At 38.1% G+C, this 17,159-nt stretch overlaps 1 protein-coding gene across 8 annotated transcripts in view; it reads left to right on the top strand.

Moving 5' to 3' along the window:
* Positions 1 to 17,159, top strand: part of DLG2 (discs large MAGUK scaffold protein 2) — an 857,148-nt gene that overhangs the window by 175,331 nt on the left and 664,658 nt on the right. For all 8 annotated transcript variants that reach the window (XM_087868197.1, XM_087868200.1, XM_045815593.2 and 5 more), the window contains exon 2: positions 501 to 554. In XM_087868197.1, the coding sequence (XP_087724323.1) occupies positions 501 to 554 (54 nt within the window). The remainder of the gene's footprint in view (positions 1 to 500; positions 555 to 17,159) is intronic.

Genomic DNA, 17,159 nt, shown 5'->3' with positions numbered 1-17,159 from the left:
AAGCATATATAAGATGTCAATGAGTGACCTTTCTATTTTCAACATATCCTCAAAAGGCAGTTTAAAGAGAAGGATTACAAATACTGTTTGGGGTTTAAGCTTGCTGTCATGAGGGAGAAGTTATTTTTATTTTGTCCAGCCATTTTATAAAGAAATGTTATACATTTTAACTGTCTCCCAATTTATTAGAAATTCTTACCTTATGCACAACTCAAATCCCCATCTCCTACTGTTGGGTAGAATTTAAGAGAAAATGAGTGTAAGTTCAACTGCTTGCTTCATTTCATTATGTAGCAAATATAGCAAACAAATATTTGAAGGAGGATGTTGCAGCGAACTCCAAGATATTTCATTTATCCCCCAAAACCCTGACACAGTGCCTGCACAGGTCCTCAAGAAATACTGTTGAACTCTGTTAAATTCTGTTTATCTGTTTAACAGATCTTATCTCAAAATAGACTACTTGTGATTTAATTTTTTTTTCTGTTTCTCTTTTTTAGGCCAGCCCTGCTCCTATAATTGTCAACACAGATACTTTGGACACGATTCCTTATGTAAGTAACATTTTTATTAAGACTTTCTTTACAAATTATATTAGAATATAATCAGCTAAATTTAACATCCAATGCATATACAGTTTTACCCAATCCAGATAATCTTATGTAATGCGTAGAATGAGTTTTGTGAATTTTGTTTTGATATTTGTTAAATCTGAGCTTAGTCATGCAAATAGTTTCCTCTTTCATTCATTGTTTTCTAAAGCACAAAGACACATCATGAGAAAAGAAAAGAAAGTCAATTGTGTTCAAATAATGTTAAATTTCCTAGGTGGTTTCCTGAAAAAAATAATGAATTGCTTATAGAAGAGATGGATAAACTTCCTTGGGTTTCTTAGTAAAGGAATACTCAAATCAATTTCTATGGCAGGGCTTAGAATATAAGTAAGTTATCAATAAATATTTGATGCATTTTGCCAGGCTTCTAACAAGAGCTGTAACAAACTTTTGTGAGGGGTAATCTTTCTGTGTATACTGAAACGTGTGGTTTTAGGAAAGCCTGGAAAATGAGATAGATACTAGGATCAGGCAGATCAGTAAAGCCTGGGATTCTGTACCTGAAATACAGCCACTATAATGGCCAAAATTCTTGACAACAAAGTTTGGCTGGGCAGGGGAGATTGGAGAGTGGCAACAGGACACGTGTGGGTGAGTGGTTGACATTATGGAGGCCCAACAAGGCTTTCTGAGCGGCCCTAGCTAATGGGTAGAGAATAGTGATTGGGGAAGATGCGGCAGACACAGGTGCGTGCAAGGAATTTGAAGCAAGGAGAAGGACTGCAGGGATAATGGATAAGAACAAACAGGTTCTTGGTCTTTGATTAAATGAATAAAACTTGTGAAGCACTTGAAAGAGTACCTGGTGCAAAGGAAATGCTTGGTAATTATTGGCTATTCTGAATCTTAGACCCCCAGCTTCAAATGCCTATAAGGACCAAGTAACTCACAGAAATACATGGGGACGGTAGGGAATAGAGAGCACATGGCCTTCCAAAGGGGGCAGCTGCCACTTGGCTACAGTGGGTTGGTACTAAGGGGAAATGGGGACCAAGTGCTGCCAGGTTATCTCATTTTTCCAGAGAAGTTGGAAATTTGAATTTTTACATAAAAGTTTGGAATTTTTAAATACAGGCAACTGATTTTCCAAAGTTCATGTGCGGTATGCCAAACAAAATGTGTCCAGTCTAGAGGCTGCCCTTTGGGAGATGTCTGCCTCAAAGGAACTGGAGATCCTGAGCAGGTCCTCCAAGCCAGGACTCAGCCACAGGGGAGCAGAATGCTAGAACTGGAATACAAGGTTGGAACTTGATTACAGGAACAAGTGACTAAAACTGGGACACGGGGTCAGGACAAGAATAACAACAAGCCTGACTTGATGCTGACTCACCTGAACTACTGAGCTAGGGCTTCATCAGTCTTTCTGAACAAGAGTCTTTTGGGGTCAGACAAGAAATGGGGTTAAAAGCTCACTGGTAGGAATCAGTGGCCCAGCTGTGGAAAGAAAAGGACTCTGCTAGGAGGGAACAAAGCAATACATTAAAGACACATAGCATCCACTATTCGGTCAGTCTTCCTATCTTCCTTTATTTATGAAACATTTATATTGGGATTACTGTACACCTGACACTAAGTACTTAACAAATATTAACTCAATCCTTAAAACAATCCTATGAGATAGGTTCTATTAAGTTCTCTATATTACAGATTAAAAAACTGAGTCATAAAGAGATTAAGTAACTTTTTCAAGGTTGCATTAGAAGCAGAGCCAAGAATGAACGGAGTGAGCATGGTTAAAGAGTGTTGAGATCTTACTTGACTCCTATTATGTAGTTGCCTATGTTTCCTCCTTCTCTTTCTTATTTTCTGCCTCTCAGTGTAGAAACAAAGTATGCTTTCTCCTCTGCTACATGTGGTTTTGGGTGGAGACAACTTGTCACAGAGGCTCCAATACCTTTGGGGCAGGGATCCATGTATATTAAGGAATTCTGTGTTTTTACTCTAGTAAATTTCTTTGCTATACCCATTGGCAAAAGCATCTGAGCAGTGCTTTAAAGTGCACATGGCACATAAAGACCTGATTTTGTAAGTAGGACTGTGTTCTTTTGGTAGATCTCATGCCTTGACTGCCAGATGCCCTCATATACAAATAATTTATCAATAGAATCTAAGGATTTTGTGAAGACATGCTTGATTGATAACCCAACTAATTAGCTAGTAAAATTAGCCACTTATAACAAATTAATCAAATTGCTTTCTATTTCCTAAATATCAATTTTGTATGTGACTTTGAGTTCTTCTAGGGCCTTTTTTTTTTAAATCTTCAATATTTTTGTACTTAATGCAAAACCTTTTCGAGCTTCCTTAAGAGTATGATCTTTAGAGAAGTTTGCTGAGTAGCTTGGTATGGTGAAAATGTCCCAGAGTATCTCATGGCAATGTGTTCTTTAGCAACTCATTTAGTTTTTCTGGATCCAAATTAATCTTTAAGGAATTAACCTTTAAGACAGTGGTTGTGGGGATGAAATGAAATTATGTATGTGAAATCATGCTTTGTTAACTTCTTCATAGGTGTTTATTTATAATTTTATTTAAGTAATAAAAACTTAATAAGTAACCCATGCTAGACCCTGAGAGAATGGTAAATATGACCATCTTCCCCCATATGTGAGTACATCATTTTTTGAAAATGGCAGATTTAGCACGTAGCCATTAATGTAGATATACTTTGGGTCTTGGCATGGGTCCAACTCTCCTCTTTGTTCCTGACTCACTGGGTAACCTTGAACAAATCACTGTTCCGTTTGCAGGCTATTTTCTCATTCCCCAGTGTTCTATACTTTGTTTTCCTCTTTTTCTTTCTCATGTTCTAGTTGTTCGCATAATTTCGGGTCTATCTAATGAAAAAACGATCTCAGAGCTCCGCAGAGCATTTCAGTCATGTTGCATAAGAACATTTCTTTTTTTAAAAGTATTACCTAAATGACAAATTTTAACATATATTTTCATCTTTTTCACAAATAATTTCAATGCAAGTAAATGTATTAATTTTGCCAATTAGCCAGTTAGATTTTAGAAGTATATTGTCCTCGTGGAAACAATTCCTTGGCATGCATGCAAACAGCAATTGAATAACTAGTGGAAGTCTGTGGTCAAGGAAATTTTTAAGTGTTTAATAAAGGCACAAAAAATATTTAAAGAGATTTCTGCCCTTTTATTAGGATAGTAAGTTAAGGGTTATTAGAGCTCTTAAAGTCTGCCATTAACAAAGGGGGGGGTCACTGAGGTTCTTATGAAAAAATGCTTCGAATAAACTCATTCTTGCGTGATGTCATGATATTGTATGGTTGAATAGGACCTTACATATGGTACAGTTCCACCTTTCTTGCAAAGCAGGAAACCCCTACATGAAGATTAAAGTCACTCAAGAAAAAGCAAAGAAAGAAAAAGCAAATTGCAATTTCAACACTCTGTAGTTTACATTTTTCACTCAGTCTTTTTATTATTCCCTCTTATATGTTAAATATTATCTTATGACAGCTGCTGAAAATACTTGTTCTTGGTGAGTTCTGAGTGAGTGGAGCCTGCATATAAACTGCACATCCACATCCCTGAAGGCTGACTTAGTGAGAAGGTAGCATGTTACTCTCTCGGTACTCTGCAGCCAATGGACATGGAAGCCTCCTCTCCTGACATAGACCTGTCAGAGTCCTATATTGAACACTATCCAAATAAACCCTATTCTTTCTGCTTTAGAAAAATAAAATTAATCAGAGAGATTGTAGGATCCTTTTCTCCCTATCCTTCTCCAGACTTCATTTCATAGTGGTTATATTTTGACTTGTTTTCTGGAAATATGCTGTGGGAAGTGGTATACTCAAGAATCATGAGTTTTAAATCTTGTTAAGTAACTTGGGATCCAATGAATGCAAACCTCTCATTTTACAGATACAGATATTCTAGCCCAACTAGTAAATGGTAGAGTTGGTCTATCATTTACTTTTACTCCACATAACAGTTTTTGGTGTGCAACCAATAACCACATAATCAGTGGCATATAACAATAAGCATTTATTTCTCCCGTAAGTAAGTGTCTGCTGGTTGGCTAGGCCAGCTGCTTTAAGCTGTAGATTATCGGGTTGGCTAGGGCGTCTCTGCTTCACATGTTTCATTCAGGGGCCCAGAGGGGGGACAGTACTACCCATAGGATGTTATTTTCATTGTGATGGCCAAAGCACAAGAGGACAAGCCCAGGACACAAGCACCGTTAAAAGCTTTGTTCACATCAGATCTACTAACACCCCACTGGCTAAAGTAAGTCATATTGCCAAGCTTAAAGTAGAAGATGGAGTGAATATTTGCTAAACAAAAAACTAATTTACCATACCAAAGTTTAAATAAAAGGACTAAGAATTTATATATGTCCTTTGTAAGAAAAATATGTACAAAAGAAGGAATCTAACACTTTAAAAATCTTAGTAGGTCAATGATAAATAATTAAAGTGTCAAAGGGACCTGGTTCAACTGATATGAGGAGTATCTATTTTATTAAGGATGTTTAAGGGAAACTGTTGAGAAATAAAAGAAACCTCTAGCAATTGACAGTACAATGACCTTACTTTTCTTTGAGACACTTTGTTGTCTGAAACTTTGCTTCCAGAGGTAGAAATAATAATGGAGACAAGGGAATTTGTTCCAGAAATTCCAGGGCTGAGGCTCAGAAAACCTCCCAAGAAAGTGAGGGAATAAGAGAAGTAGAGGAGAGAAGAAAGAGGAGTTAGTTTACCAAAAAAAAAAACCCAAAAACAAACAAACAAAAAACCCAAAACAAAACAAAACAGAAAAAAACATGAGAAGGTCCTTAATATTATCACCCACTGTATTTGTCTTCCAAGAAGATCATTTATGTAAAAGTTATTTGAAAACAATCATAATATCCTTAAAGTATTATCAGGGAGATTTTTAAAAATATTTATTTATTTATTTGACAGAGAGCACAAGCAGGGGGAGCAGCAGGCAGAAGCAGAGGGAGAAGCAGGCTCCCTGCTGAGGAAGGAGCCAATTATCATACGATTTCTCTCATCTATGGAACATAAGAACTAGGAAGATCAGTAGGGGAAAAAAGGGATAAAGAAAGGGGGGGTAATCAGAAGGAGGAATGAAACATGAGAGACTATGGACTATGAGAAACAAACTGAGGGCCTCAGAGGGGAGAGGGGTGGGGGGAATGGGATAGACCGGTGATGGGTAGTAAGGAGGGCACGTATTGCATGGTGCACTGGGTGTTATATGCAACTAATGAATCATCGAACTTTACATCGGAAACCGGGGATGTACTGTATGGTGACTAACATAATATAATAAAAAAAAATTAAAAAAAAAAAAAAGGAAGGAGCCCAATATGGGACTCAATCCCAGGGTCCTGCGATCATGACCTGAGCTGAAAGCAGACGCTCAACCAACTGAGCCACCCAGGTGCCCCTATCAGGGAGATTTTTGTAGAGAACTCTAAATGTGAAAGATCATTGGATGGAGACAAGGCTATGCTTCTGGGACAGAGGACCAGAAAGTGGTCTCAAGGGAACAAAATGGCCCAAGAGAGGCTGACAGTGTAGTGAGGGGTGTTGAGAAGAGTGGGGGATGAGAGAAAATAATGGATGATGTGGGTTCAGGGACATAGAGAAACAATCAAATTAGCAATGAGGTTCATTCCAGAGCCAAAGAATGGGCTTGAAACTAAGAGGTGTTGTTAAGCAAGATTTAAATGGCATTTCTGATTGATTCCAGCAGCAGGAAGCTAAGGATAAGAGCTCTCTGAGGAGGAAGTTGCTGTATTGCAAAAGTGAGATGACCAAGCACTTGGTCACAGAGCAGGGCAGTTAGACATTAATTCCTCTGAGTCACTTTGTACAATAACAGACCCTTGTGATTCAGGCTACTATTCACTCTTAATTGGATAGTTTTCCAGAATTACCCATGAAGAGAGAGGAAGCAGAATTATGTTTGTTTCTTTGAACCATCCTGGTAGTGATTAATAATGTTAAGATATTTTAGAAGACTTTGCTGATTTTAGTACATTTATCTTTTAGCAAACAAGTTTATTTCTTTATTATTTTTCCCCATGCACACTGTTGAAACTATATTGTTGATATTTTTATCTGATGGGCATATAGTATTATCCAAAACTAAAAAATCCTTATCTATCAGAAAATAGCTTAATTTTGGCTTAAACTGTACCCATGAGGCAGTAAGACTTAAGCAATGGAGGCAAAACTATCAATATTTATTCTAGAGTCAACCCTAGCCAGTCTAAACCCATTCCTTAGCTGCCACAATCAGCAGATTCCCTACACTTCCACTTGTTGCTTTGCTCTATAAAGGTAGAGATGGCACATAATAGTGCTTTTCAAATATTAACGTGCAAAGAATGACCTGGAGATCTTCACATGCAGATTCTGATTCAGCAGGTCTGTGATGGGGCCTGAGAGTTCACATTTCTCGTAAGCCTCCAGGTGAGGCTGATGTTCAATTGTACACCACACTTTGAATAACAAGATTGTATAATGAGAAAGACTAGAATTTGAATTCAGGAGCGACTGGGTTCTGAGTCCACCTCTGACAGTTAGTACTTGGGTGAGTTTTGATTAAGTCAAATTATCTACCTAAACCTGTTTTATTATTTGTAAATGGAAATAATAATATTTGCCCCACAGGGGTTGTTATAGAATACAGGAAGTGCTTAATAAATGTTTCTAGTATATAGGAAGTGCTTAATCCATGTTCATCACAAGATTGAGGGGGATGGTGTGCCTTTGATAAAATGGAGCATTCCTGTGATTTGATCTAGAACTATTGAGGCAAGAATGCAGATGCCATAGCTGGTTCAGAGGTAGATCCAATAGCAGTTACGCTGGTCCACTGGCCTACCTACATCTAAATCTTTGCTCCTTGAAATGGACTTTTTAACTAGCAACATTGTTATTAACTGGGACCCTGTGGACATAGAATCTAAAGTGCCTTTTGAGACCTACTAAATCACAATCTGTATGTTTAACAAGAACCCCAGTGATTTGTATGCATATTATAGTTTGAGAAACATTGATCAATATGACAGAAATTTCTTTTTTGGCTTGGATCCTCTGTCTTTGTTCTTTCACTACACCTTTTGGCCTGCCCTTGGGGCACCTGCCCCTTTCACTCATCACCTTAAACATATGCATATCTGTATGAAAAAGGATCAATCCAAGACAGTTCAACAAATTGACACACTTAATTACCAACTACTATGTTGTGTTTGCTTGTAAACCTGTGTTCTCTGAGACAGTAGCTACAAGTCTCATGTAATTGTTTAAATTTAATTAAAATAATATAAAATCAAAAATTCAGTTTCTCAATTGTACTAGCTACATTTTAAGTGTTCAGTAGCCAATGTGGCTAGTGGGTAATGTATTCAAGAGTGCAGGTATAGAATCCATCATTCCAGAGAGTTCCATGGGACAAAACTGTTCTATATAATAAGTAATAAAAAAAATAAATAAATAAATAAATAGAAGGGGGAAGGAGCTAATGTTTATCAAGGAACCACTATTTTCTGTGTGCTTTATGTGTATTACCTAATTAATCATCAAAATTATCCTCTCAGCTTCTGTGAGTTGGTTTCATTTCCTCCTTTTTAGAGTTAAGTGTTTTCAAATTCTCTAGGCAGTTATAACTCTCCTAGGGAGTTGTGGGGGTATGTTCATGAGAAAGACATGGTCCCTGTCCTCATGGCTCTCAAAAGCTTATTAACTTTCAAGACTCTCATGCATGACACACATGGAGACGAATGCCAGCAATTGCTGAAAGCCTTCTTAACAGTTCAGTGATTCTCTCATCATTTTCTTTTTGTGAAATTATAAAACTCCTATTTAGACTTATATGAATCTTTTAAAATCCACAAAATAAATAGAAAACCTGACCTATTTACCCATTCACCAACCTACTTTCATCTTTCTTCCCTGGGGTTCCCTTAGAGAAGGCAGTTTGCTGGCGAGTCTACTGGTAACCCTCATCCACTGGGAAACCTCTACACAGGCTGGGTGAGGGAGGTGGCAATGAGAAAATATCACAGTTATCCAGGTGGAATATGTGACTGATGGGTGAGAGTCACCACACAGGCCCTTCTTTCTAGTAATGGCTCCTCTGAAGGCACGTGCCCCATATGCCCTGGGCAAAAGAGCCACTTTTGTTGCTCAACCTGACAGAACAGGTTTAAGAACAAGGGGAAATAATTCTGAGAAATATTTATATAATTTCTCTCTATAGAACTGCTACTCAAATGTGGTCTGTGAACTGGTAGCATCGAATCTTTCCAGGTTATTAGAATTGCAGGATTTCCCGCTCTACCCCAGATCAATAGAATCAGAATCTCGGGGTATGGCCAAAAAATCTATGTTTTACAAGCATCCTAGCTGAATCTGCACCCAGGAAGCTTTTGGATACTGGACTGAAGTGGCAGTGAAGGGTGTGTTAGGAAATACTATATAGAGGAAAGACAAAATAAAACTATAGGGACTCACAAAAGTACAATGGTAACACAGTTAGTATTAACCTGAGCCAGCATTTCATCTTGGTGGTGGTGGTGGTGTTAAATCACTTAGGATGCTTTTTAAAAACATTGACTTGCATAGTCTAATGGAGTCTAGTGGACAATACTTAGTTCTGGTACATGCTATTAAAATACCCCTTGCCATTCTCTGCTTGACTCACTCCTATGCATCCTAAGAGATTCAGCGTAAATAATGCTTCTTCTGGGAAGCTGAGGTTAGGTGTGGTGCTCCTGGTGTGTGTTTCCACTTCAGACTCTTCCCTTTCAAAGAAGTTGTCACAGTGCATTGTAACTGTTTAATGTCCGATATTTCTTCCTAGGATGTAAACTCCATAAGCACAAGAAATATTGTTTCATTTTTATTACTTTCTTACCTTTATAACCTGGCACATATTATGCTAAGTTGGTTGGATGGCTGAATGAATAAATGAATGAAGATGTGAAGAAACTGCTTTAAGACAATATGGTATAAAGAACCATCCCACTTAAGGAAGTCAAAGCTGGCTCTTAAAGATTAAGTAAGACGTTTTTAGGATAGATAGGGAAAAGGCATTCCAAGAAGAAGGAACTATATGTGCAAAGGTCAGAGGCCTGGAAACTCATTTATAGTGAGTTCTGTGAGGCTGAAGCACAGAGCAGTCACAGAGCATGAGGTTGGGAAGGTAGGGCTCGGTCTGATTGTGAAGGCCTTGTTTGCTTGATATGGGGTTTGGACTTTATCCCGTAGACGTTGCCAGTAGTTATCATCTTCTCATATATTTAGGAATTTATAAACTTTTTTTACCATTATACCTCTAGGACCTTGTTTGTGCCTGCCTCTGTAGTAAATACCCTGAAATATATGTTGAATAAATAAAGCCAAGAAACAATAGTGATCACTTAATGCCACAAACCACAAGCTTTTCTTGAGTCTTTCCTATACTTCATTATCTCTTGCCTTTGTTCATTCTGTTAATCAGCCCAGAATATCTTTTCCTCCACACGCATTATTTAAGATCTCATTAAACTACTACCTCTAGCAGGAAGCCCTCGTTAATTCCTCAGGGCAAAATTAATGTCTCTTTCCTCCTTGATTCCATAGTATTTAACTCACAGGGGATTGCCTGCTTTAGTGAAAAGAGGATGGACTTTAGGTTTGCTGTTGTTTTGTCTTGTTTTTAAAAATTGTATTTATTTATTTATTTGAGAGAGAGAGAGAGAGAGAGCACAATTGGGGGGAGGTGGGGAGAGGGAGAAGCAGACTCTCCATTGAGCAGGAAGCCCCATCCAGGGCTCGATCCCAGGACCCTGGGATGATGACCTGAGCGAAAGGAAAACGTTTAACCAGTTGAGCCACCTAACCACCCCCTGACTCTGGTTTTTGTTTTTGTTTTTTTTATTCTACCATATTGGCTATAGAGATTGGTTTTATTGTCTGGAAGGCATAAATTTATACCCTTCTTGGTCAACCTACTAGTCCTGTGACACTGAGAAAATTACCTAAAGCTTCTATGGTTCAGTTTCCTCACATATAAAATGCTATAACATCACCTACCTCATGGGTTCATGCATTACATGAATTATTGAATATAAAGCACTTAATATAGAACCTAGCACATAGCAACCAATTACCTCTGATCTGCGATTTTTTGTAGAAGAAATCACATTTTGAGGGGAAAAAAAAACAATTCTTAATGATTTTGTTTTCAAAAGACCCAAGTGATTCAGTCTCCCTTGTCTATAACAACAGAGTGTAAGACAAAGAGGCATTGTCCCACATCAATTCATACTGGGAGCTCTCTACCCTGTGGCTTTCAATGGTTGGCTTCCCCTGGTATCTTCTCTTTTGTAAGTGTATAATATCTCAGACCTAAAATATTTTCCTTCAATTGTCACTTATAAGTTCCAGGTTTGTTTGAATATTTGAATAGCAAAATGAGCCTTCACGAGCTTTTCCTTTAGTGAAAAAGCATAGTTACTGTTTCACAAACAGCTTTAATAGCAATATATTTTGATTATCCTGATTTCCACCAGGTGCTCCAAATGATCTTTTGCCCAGAGGTGTATTATTTTGAAAATTCAGGAGTATAAAACTCAGAGAATAGCTAGCTAATGAGATGTCATAGGAAGAAAAAATAGTCATGAAATAACAAAGCCAGATAGGTCGAACAGCATGCTAAGAGCAAACAATAGACATTCATAATCAGTATCTCTTTAAAGACAATCTCGGGAAATTTTTATTTATTTTTTAACACGTTGCTAATAGTTTTCCAGATACCCTAAAGCAGTAATTCTCAACCTTAGCTGTACATTTCTTTCTTGGTGTGCTTTAAAAACACTGATGTCTGGATTCCAGGAACACAGATCCCTTCCTTATAGGCCTGACAATAGCCTGGGCATACATATTGGGGTGTTTAAAACCTCCCCAGGTAATTCTTTTGTGTAGCCATGTTTGATAACCACTGCCTTAGAGCTATAAAATGGAGAGAGTTTGATCTGTTTGAACTGAAATTATAAAAGTAGACACCAGCACTTGCATGCTTATTATTTTGAGGGGGGGAAAGAACAGTAACCATAGTATGGACTCTGTCATAAATCATCAAAAATATTAAAGTATGTAATCTTTCTAATGCATTGTGAGTCTGAAAAGACCTTCCCATGCAAGTGTTTGGATTAGTGGACTCATTATAGGTTACAAACTGAGCTTGCCCCCTGTTAACTTGGAAACAGACACAGACACTGCTTAACAAAGCTGTCTACGCAAGGAGAATGCCCCTAGGTTCAGACATGATCAAATTAACGGAACGCCCCTCCAAGGGTAGTTCTGCTGACACATGTCACCATTTATGAGCTGTAATTGGGTTAATGAAAAAAAGAGCTACGGTCTGTGCTTTATCAGTTTGCCTATGGGCCCCCAACAAAACTGGGAAAAGAAATTTGTAGGCCAGACTACTGCTGAAAGCTGATCTGGGCTTGACCTTTAGGTAGGTCATTGTAGTAACCTAAGGCTCAATGTAATTAGAAACAATCAAATACCTAGCTCCGTTCGAGTCCTTCAGAAAGTTTCCCTGACAACCCATCTTGCTGAGCTTTCCCCTTTCCTGAATGCCTATTTGCTCCTTTTTTAAGTACACAGTCAAAAGTATATTTAATGCCGGGGCGCCTGGGTGGCACAGCGGTTAAGCGTCTGCCTTCGGCTCAGGGCGTGATCCTGGCGTTATGGGATCAAGCCCCACATCAGGCTCCTCTGCTGTGAGCCTGCTTCTTCCTCTCCCACTCCCCCTGCTTGTGTTCCCTCTCTCGCTGGCTGTCTCTCTCTCTGTCAAATAAATAAATAAAATCTTTAAAAAAAAGTATATTTAATGCCAGTTTATTTGATGGCAATTTGGTTTAATAAATGTCTGCTTTCATGACGAGATGATTGGCTTCTTTGAAGTGAAGCATTATGTTGACATGGCCAAGAGCATAGGCTTGGTGTCCAATAAAAGTGGCTCTTGAATTAATATCTGCACTACCACTTCACTAGCTGTGTGAACTTGATGTTACTTAAACTCCAGAGCTTTAATTTCTTATTTGGTAAAATGGGGAAAACCAGAAATATCTCAGACTACTGATAAGAGAGTGATCTGAGTAATTTCATACATGGTTTAGTAAATGGTAAGAGTAATAGTAGTTAACAATCGTTGCATTATATGGTAGGCACTAGTAACAATTCTTTACATATGTTAATTTATGCAGTCCTCACAATAACCCTGAGTAATATATTATCTCCACTTCACAGGTGAGGAATCTTAGGCAAAAAAGAAATCTTTAACTTGTCCAAGGTTACACAGCATGTGGTGAGGGACATTTAGTAAGAACAGCGTTATGCTACCCTGCCTCTCAGTAGTTGTAATAAAATTTAATTTGCTGAGTTACTCGCTTAAGAAACTGAAGACGACACTCAAAGGGAACTAAGGTCAAGCACAGGATTGTTACACACCTCATTAACAGAAGATCAAGGAGCTACAGAAAGAGGGAAATTGTTCCAGAATGTGGTAAACAGGAAAATTACAAGTATACAAAACATGTTAAAGTTAAAACTCAAGGTGGGAAGGGATCTTAGAAGTAGCATTAGTGATGTCATTGTGTGTAATAAATAATAAATAGGAATTGAGAATGAATGCATTAGGACAGATTGGATGAAAGTGACGACACGCATGCTTTCATGTGTGTTGTTTCATTTAATTCTCGAAATATTCACGGACCAAACGGTCTTTTTTATAGCTAAGAAGACTGAAAGATGCTTTGAGGTCATGAAATTCACGAAGACTATGTCATTAGTAAGTGCCAAACTGGACCTAAGTCAGGGCTCGTGACCCCTCCCAACTAACCCACTGTGTCATTTGCCACAGGTCTTTATGGGCATGGCTGGAGCTCAGCTTCCTTGCCATCCACTACTGAGGGACCTCTCATGTCATGGCTTTGGTCCCTTCAATCTTTTTTTTTTTTAATTGTTATTTTTATGTATGATCTCTGAGTTCTGTACTGGTATTAGGTACTGTGATTCATCCATATAACAGAAGTTTTTGAGTGCCCACTGTGTGTCAGGCACACTTTAATTAATGGTAGCAAAACAAAATTTCCACTCTCGTGGAGCTTACATTCTAGTCAAAGCACACAATAAACAAAAAGGAAGCTATAAAGTAATAAGAACTCTGAAGAGAACACAGCCAAGTGTTGTGATAGTGCTGCTGGGAGTGGGGAGGGCAGTGGCTTCTTTAGAAGATTTACAGAAGGCTTCTTGGAGGAAATGATATTTAAGTTGCAACTGAACATGAGGAAGAGCTAGACATGCAAAAATCTTTCAGTGTTGCTGTTTTTTATTCTCTGTTTCCCCTCCCTTTTTCACAAAGCCTGACTTCCATTTACATTTTTAAAATTCATCTTCCTACCTCCTTCGTTCCCTGCCTTGGTGAATAACATCACCAGTAACTCAACTGCCCAAGCCATATTTCATTTCTACTAGTCATCCTGACTTCCTCTGCTTCACGTCCCTGCCTTTACATGGTTGCTAGTTCTTATGTAGTATGTTTGCTAAATATCTCTAATCTCTGTCCCGTGTCCTCATTGTCTCAGCCTTAGGCCTGACCTCTTCACCCTCCAGGACTCTGGCAGCTGCCTCTGAACCTGTCTCTCTGTTCCTTGCTTTTCCTTCTTTAAGTTCTCATTGAGCTCTGAGTTATTCTAAAAACCAGTTATGGTCCTGTCACTTAATTACCTAAATCTTTAGTGGCTCTGAAATTGCCTCACAAAATCTAAACTGCATAGTGTGATATTGCAGGCTTTTTACTGGTGTCTGTCATCCTTTGTCCCGTCCCCTCCCCAGCACTTTCCCACGATATACCCTGTGTTCTCACTACACAGTAGATCTCCCAGTTTCCTGAACATACTGTGTTCTGGGTGATTTTTATGCATAAGTTTGTTTTTCTTTGGTGCCCCCTCTCCTTATGATCTCCTTCCTTTCCTTCAGTAACTACTTTGAATGTCACACTCTTCTAGAAGCCCTTCCATATTTCTGTACTTGTAATACTGAGAATTAGGATAAGTGGCATACAAATCCCAAGATAAAAGCAGCGAAATCAGTGGCGAAAAAAAAATTGTTGTTCTTTCACATAAATGAGGTTGAAAGCTAGGCATGGTGCTCTATTGTTTAAGAAATCTAAAGTCATTCTGTCTTAATTCTTCTGGCATCGTAGCACAAGGATCCCTGTTTCTCAGTCACTTCATGGTTCAAATGGGACTATAGCTCCAAACATTGCATCCCATTTCCAGCAGCAGGAAGGGACATGAAGAAGAGCATGTTGCTTATTTTTAAGGACACTTCCAGAAATTACATACAAGAATCAACTCCTTCATTGATCAAAAACGGTCATGTGGCTACACCTCGCTGAGACAGGGTAGGGTATTTAACTCCTTCACAGGGTAACAATTTCTAAGGAGAAGAGAGTAGATATTCAGAGGCAGCTCACAGTCTCTGCTATCATCACTCTCTGTATAGCATTATTAGTACTCCATATGAGAAGGTTTGTCATTTTAGTGTTTTATCTTTTGAGTTCTCATCCTTTCAACCTAACTCACACATGCTATAGAATAGAAAACACCGACATTGCCATCTAGGATCTGGACCTTGTCTTTGTCTCTACCTTAAATTTCTAGGACTATTCATCTCCTTATTACCCATTCTATTGAAGGTTTCCGGTTTGTCTATTTCACACTTTTGGGAAACTGCATGAATTTTTCCTTTAATTTCAATGCTCTATTTCAGTCCTACTTCTGATCTATAAGTGCTCTCCTTATGCAACCCCTACCCATTTGGAATTGATCTTGTATTCAATTCTTTTGCTCACATATCTTTTCCCAACTAGAGCATAGCTCCTTAAACATAAAGACTATGAATCTCCAGTACCTAGAAAATGACCAGAAAAAAAATCACAGACTCTTAATGCATTCTTGAGTAAATGAATGAAATGTACAACCGAGGTGCATATTCAGCCATTTATTTCATATTTTTACAAGCAGTTGTTTATTAATGGCATACCAAATGTCAAGCAGCAAGCTGGATGCTGAAACATAACAGTGAATAAGATAAACATTGTCTGTCCCTCATGAAGTTTAAATTCATGATGAGGGACAGACAACAAACAAACAGAATAATTTTAGTTATGAAGGAGATTAATACAAAGGGGGAAGAAAACCAACTACCTGTAATACTGTGGGGCTAATAGCAGGACACATTTCAGTTATTTATAAGCATATTTAGGGACCTTGGATGGCTCAGTCAGTTAAACATCTGCCTTTGGTTCGGGTCATGATCTCAGGGTCCTGGGATCGAGTCCAGCATCAGGCTCCTTGCTCAGCAGGGAGACTGCTTCTCCCTCTGTCTGCCTCTCCCCTTGCTTGTATGCTCTCTCTGACAAGTAAATAAATAAAATCTTTAAAAAAAATACTTAATTCTTATTTTGTTGTATCCTCATGAAAACAATAGATGAAGAAATTTCTTGCTATATCATGACAAGTTCATGCCTCTGAGTATAGCTACCACCAAGAGAATTGTTAATTAGCTGCTTTTTTAAGTTCAATGACTTGAAAAATTATAACATGCCAAGCTTTGGATGTGGATGGAGATTAATGTGATTGTTGACATTAATGGCTTAAAATAAATTATGGTGGTGAATTAAACTCAATTAAAATTTGTAGGATGTTCATCTCTGTTGACTGGCTAAATGTTTATAATGAGAAACCTTTAGTTATTCATAAAAAATTATATTGAGTGCTTGCTCAGTACTGGGTAACATTTAAAATGCTTTATATGCATTAATTAATTTAGTCGTCACATCAACCATTCTAGTTTGATACTGATATTATCTTCACTTACAGATTAAAAAAAAAACTCACAGGAAGAGAGGTTAATTTATGTGGCCACAGTCATGTAGCTTCCAAGAGAAAAAGAAAGCACTAAAACCTAAGCAGGGTCTGTACCTCTACCTTCGCTACACAAAAGGGTAGACCTTAGACTGGCAGAATCAGCATCACTGGGCAGCTTGGTAAAAATGCAGACTCTCTAGCCCACCCCAGACCTACTGAAAGTGAGTCTGCCTTTAACAAGATCCCCAGATGATTCAAATGCATATCAGAATTGGAGAAGCACTGCCCTAAACCACTACTCTGTACTGCCTTATAGAGGATCTTACAATGGGGGTTACTTTCATTTTTTTTTAATTTAATTATATCTTTAAAAATTTTTTTTAGAATGTAATTTTCTCTTTTTTTTCATTTTTTTAATTTAAGTTCAATCAGCCAACATATAGTACATCGTTAGTTTTTGATGTAGTGTTCAATGATTCATTAGTTGCATATCACACCCAGGGCTCATCACATCATGTGCCCTCCTTAATGCCCATCACCCAGTTACTCCATTGGTTCATATATACAATGGGATATTGCTCAGCCATCAGAAAGGATGAATACCTACCATTCACATCGACGTGGATGGAACT

The sequence above is a fragment of the Ursus americanus genome, chromosome 16, assembly GCF_024610735.1.
Source record: "Ursus americanus isolate L20-20 chromosome 16, mUrsAme1.1.p, whole genome shotgun sequence".
NCBI classification, from domain to species: Eukaryota; Metazoa; Chordata; class Mammalia; order Carnivora; family Ursidae; genus Ursus; species Ursus americanus.
Note: the sequence above shows the minus strand (reverse complement) of the source record. Positions and strands in the feature narration are given on the sequence as shown.